Source organism: Acyrthosiphon pisum, chromosome X (assembly GCF_005508785.2).
Source record: "Acyrthosiphon pisum isolate AL4f chromosome X, pea_aphid_22Mar2018_4r6ur, whole genome shotgun sequence".
NCBI lineage: Eukaryota > Metazoa > Arthropoda > Insecta > Hemiptera > Aphididae > Acyrthosiphon > Acyrthosiphon pisum.
Genome location: NC_042493.1, coordinates 21,777,931 through 21,783,014, shown reverse-complemented (window position 1 = coordinate 21,783,014; position 5,084 = coordinate 21,777,931). Strand labels below are relative to the sequence as shown.

Sequence of the window (5,084 nt, the reverse complement as noted above, 5' to 3'; positions counted from 1 at the left end):
ACTAGAACAATCTAGTAATATTTGGTTAGAAAATAGAAAATTTAGGATTTCAGCAAGTAATAAAGCTTATAACAAGCCAAGTATACATGGATAGCACCAAATGGAGTGTATAAAAACCAGATCGATCTCATACTCATAAATAACCACTTTAAGAATAACATAAAGAATATAAGAATATTACGAGGAACCGATATAGATTCTTATCATTTGTTGGTTGGATGCTGGATGAAAGTAAAATTCAAGAAAATCACTAACTACAAACCAACGAGGAAGAACAACTATAACATCGAGAAATTAAGTGAAAAAAAGGTATGTGAAGAGTATAAATGTAAGATAGATAACATATTAAAAGGAAAGCAAGATGGTAATGAATCTATAAATGAGACATGGGATCAGCTCAAAGAGATTGATAGTAGTACATCTGGGGAAGTTCTTGGTAGGACGAAATTGGTATCCAAACTCTGGTTTAACGAAATATGCAAGGAGAATTTAGAGAAGAAAACTAGAAAGACAGAGATGGCTAGACAACGTAAATGATAACTCAGGGAACTCAGGGAAAGGTATCAGGGCCGTCCCTACAATTTGCGGGGCCCGGGGCAAAACTATTTTAGCGGGGCCCACAAAAAAAAAAAATTCTTACACTCAATTATTACACTTCCGTAACCTCTCCCATTTTAAAACCAAGGGTGCCAGCAGAGGGTTGCTGGAGGGGGTCATGGCCCACCTCCTATTTTATTTAATAATAATAGTTATATAACTTGAAAAAAAATATAGCATGACAGTATGTGCTGTATTATTTTTAAATTTGTCCCACACTCTCGTTTACATTTCTGTGGGCACCCGTATTCAATATGTAAAGTATTTTTACCTATTACCTTTACCAGTTACCAGTACCTCACATAACCATTTTTTACCAATGCTACATACCCATATATATATTATCTATGATTAAATTGCTGTATATTTTTATAATAGATTAATAAAATTATTTATTATAGGTAACGACAGAAATAACAATGATAATTAAAAATTAACTTTTCTTGATTTGAGATCAGCAAATGTGCCAATAACATCATCCAAGTTCAATCCGTCTACTATTTCATGTTCTATAGATATTATTGCTAAATTTGTAGTTTTCTCTTGACTTAGTGTTGTTCTAAGGTAATTTTTTATCAACTTTAATTTTGAAAATGACCTTTCAGCTGTTGCTGTTGTAACTGGTAATGTGAGCATAATCCTTAACGCTATAGCAACATTAGGATAAACATCACCAACACTGTTGCAAAGGATTTTTTGTAAAACTCTTAAAGGTGAGGTACCTTTATCAATAATTTCTGAAAGAAAGCAAAGTTCATCATATAATTCCGCTCCACTAATGTCCATGTTTTCCCCTATTTGTAACATAATCTGTAAATCATGGCAACTTTTTAACAATATATCTGAATCAGCAGTCGATAGATTACCAATATCAAATAGAAATCCAAAATAATTGTTAAAATGATCTAATTGGGTGAATCTTTGATTTATAGATACAATTCCTTGATCTAAAATTGGTAAAAAAAAATCATTCACAAAACATTCTTCTTCATTTGTTGAGCATAATATAGGAGAGCTTTCATAACTAAACATTCGTTTCTTTAAACTTTTTCTTTTAGATTTAAACTCTGGTTTTATATCAATTTGTTTGCAAATATGAATAGCTTCTTCTTTTGCTTCATTAAATCCATTTTCACGATACTTATTTAAAACTGTTTCAGGCCTTTCAAATTATTGACAGCAAAATCAATTGAAATTTTTTCATTTTGCAGAGTTTTGCTTACTTTATTAATATTATTTAATAAATTATACCATATTACTGAACTTAGTACAAACTCATAAGACATTTCATGTTCAGCAAGAGAAATAGCTTCACTTTTAATTGCTGGTATTTTTGTAGATTCACTTACTTCTATCAAAGCATTATTTATTTATTTGAGTTGCATTTTCACTGCCTTTACAGATTCTAATCGGCACTCCCATCGAGTCTCAGACAACGGTTTCAAAGTTAAACATTTTAAATGTTTGTTTAAAATTTCCCAACGCTCTGTAGAAGCAGAAAATAAAGTGTACAATCTTTGGATCACTCCAAAAAAGGTCATAGATCGTGGTATGCAATTTGTAACCTAACCGCGATGGTAAAAATTAACATTTAACTGTAAGTTGACAGTTGTAACCACATTCAGATATTCTATCATATTATCATATTTAGTAATTTAGTAATAATTAGTATAACATTATAATAGCCATTTGCTGGCAGCCGCGCAAGTACCTAATCAGATAACAAGACACGTTTACTAATGTGTATAAATTCTAATATTAGAAATAGGAAAAATATTCCCTATTACCATTCTATGGAAACGGCTTGATAACAATAATATATCATTTGTTTAGTACACTGTACACTAGAACACTTTTATTATCGTGTATACACTAGGTAATACACTAGTACAAGTACAAGTAATTCGTTCTTGATTTCATTTAATTAATAATAGATTATTAATAAAATCTCAAATTATATAATATGTAATGTATATTATGTAAATCGTTGTACTTAAAGACAACTTTGGATTTTTCATGTGTGTGAGCGCGGGGCCTAAGCGAGATGTCCAAAGCGCGGGGCCCGGGGCGTGGGCCCCGCTCGCCCCTGCCTAGGGACGGCCCTGAAAGGTATAGATGCCGTCAGAGGGAAACTAACAACATATTAATATGTGAAAAGAGGAAATATGTAAAAGGCATGATTGAGGACGCGGAGACCGAATACAGAAGCAATAGAATAAGAGAATTATATCAAAGGGTAAAAAACCTTAAAGGTGACCACAGGAAAAAAAGAAAGATTTCTGAAGAACGATGACGGATCACTGATAACGATGGAGGAAGAATTAGCCAAAAAATGGGCTAGCTACTTTGTTGCTTAACTGCGAACAGCCAAGTGAAATCTTCCCTCTCAGTTTGAACACTAGAAATGATCAGTGTTGCCCAAGCCCGTCTTCAGAGGAAGTCAAGTACTAGATACAAAATTTAAAGAATCACAAAGCGCCTGAAGAGGACGAGATAGTCGCAGAATTAATAAAGAATGGAGGAGATGAACTGACAAAAAGACTATGGATAAAAATTAATAAAATATGGGAAACAGAAGAATTACCGGAAGACTGGAAAACAGCGATGATATGTCCCATATATAAGAAATGATATAGAAAGGACTGCAACAATTACCGGGGAATAGCACTCTTAAATGATGCATACAAAATATTTACTAACTTCAATCTATCAAGGATAAAAGAGACAGCTGAAAATACAATTGGAGATTACCAAGGTGGTTTTAGACCAGGTAGATCGACAACTGACCAAATTTTCATAGTCAGGCAACTTATACAGAAAACATGGGAGTTCAATAAGAATATGCATATTTTGTTTGTCGACTTTCAAAAAGCAAATGACAGCATACACCGAGAGGGTCTAGTTAACATACTGACAGAGCTCCATTTCCCTCACAAGCTGATAAATTTGATCAAGTCAAGTATTATGGAAACATATTTTAGGGTCAGAATAGGAAATATAAAATCGGAACAAGTACAACTACGGACAGGTCTAAGGCAGGCCCTATTTTTTAGTGAACCCCGACACAAAGTGTGTAATCCGAAATTTAAAGTGTGCACTACGGATTCGAGAAGTGTGTACCTACTAAATACTAATAAATAAGACAACTTGCTAGATAGTAATAGGTAGTACAAAAATAAATACATTATTCACATTTTTAAAAAATAATATTTAATTATTATTTTTTTAATTGTCACTTATCATTGACAATAATCGACTATCGTGAGCCTGATATCAGCGGTGGTTATTGTGTTTTCATGATAGACCAGACGTGGTTACAATGTTTTATTCATTACCTTATCAGTTATCAATTATAAGTTATCAACATTCTCATTGCAGGTGTGAAAATTTTGAATTGACAACGATAAAATCTATAGGTGTTACTGTCAACTGTCAAGTTTTTTTACTTTTTAATTTTTACTCTGGTGACTGGTATATATAGTGGTATTTATACAAATTGAACAGTGCATTTTGTGAATACTGAATACAATATAAAATATTATTTGTACCTAAATACGTTAACTACTATAATTACTACTATGAGTTCAAACAGTTCAAACAACATTACAAATAAATTCAAAAAACCGAAAACTATCCATCATTTTTTCATGCCAAAATTAAATTCTGGTAAGTTAATATTTAATTCTTTAAAAATGTTAAAATATTTTATATAACAATGGGTCATGTATCAGAAACAATCTACCCATATAGATATGGTGTAATCTGTTTTGTTTTACTTAGGTTTGAGTTCAACTAATGAATTAATTCATAATTGTATTAAATAATTTAGGTGACAATGATCGAAGTGATGAAGTACCATCAGGTATTTATATACACAATTTTAAAATAACTTTGTTTGTGTTCATATAATATGGGGTTTATAGATTCATTGTATATTTGTATGTAATATGTATTTACTATTTATACATTTAATCTATAACTAATATTTATATTGATGGGTACCTAGTAATAATTGTTATAAGAATAATTTATGTTTTCAATGTTTTATATGTTAGACTATTTGTGTTCAGTGTTAAAATGCAGTGACCCAAGCTACTTAAGTTGTTAAGTGAAATTGCATACCTACATATTATTATAAATGTAATGTATACTATGTAAGTATATTTAATTGATGTATTATTAAATGCTAGCTTACTTGTTAAATGTATTTATGTTTATTATAGTTTATTGATTTATTATTGTGGAATTTCCACAAATATATGCATACAATTATAAACTATATATCTCACATTAAAATAAATAATTTGTTAGTTGTTTTCAGATTTATACCAGAGTATATTTTCAGTTTATAAAATATTAACAGATTGGTAATTACCATTAATAATGTACAATTTGATGAATAAAAATAATTATTCCTAAAAAAAAAAAGTTGACATTGTATTTAATAGTATAATCATGGAAGTTTAGTAAAGGGGGGTGGTGGGGGG

The 5,084-nt window shown here is 30.8% G+C and overlaps 1 protein-coding gene across 1 annotated transcript; it reads right to left on the bottom strand.

Annotated features, from left to right (window-relative positions):
- Positions 1-1,023: 1,023 nt before the first annotated feature.
- LOC115033076 lies at positions 1,024-1,883 on the bottom strand. The gene is made up of 2 exons (XM_029485042.1): positions 1,849-1,883; positions 1,024-1,759 (listed from the first exon to the last, which is right to left on the bottom strand). The coding sequence occupies exons 1-2, from the start codon at positions 1,881-1,883 to the stop codon at positions 1,024-1,026; spliced, it is 771 nt and encodes a 256-aa protein (XP_029340902.1).
- Between the last annotated feature and the right edge of the window lie 3,201 nt (positions 1,884-5,084).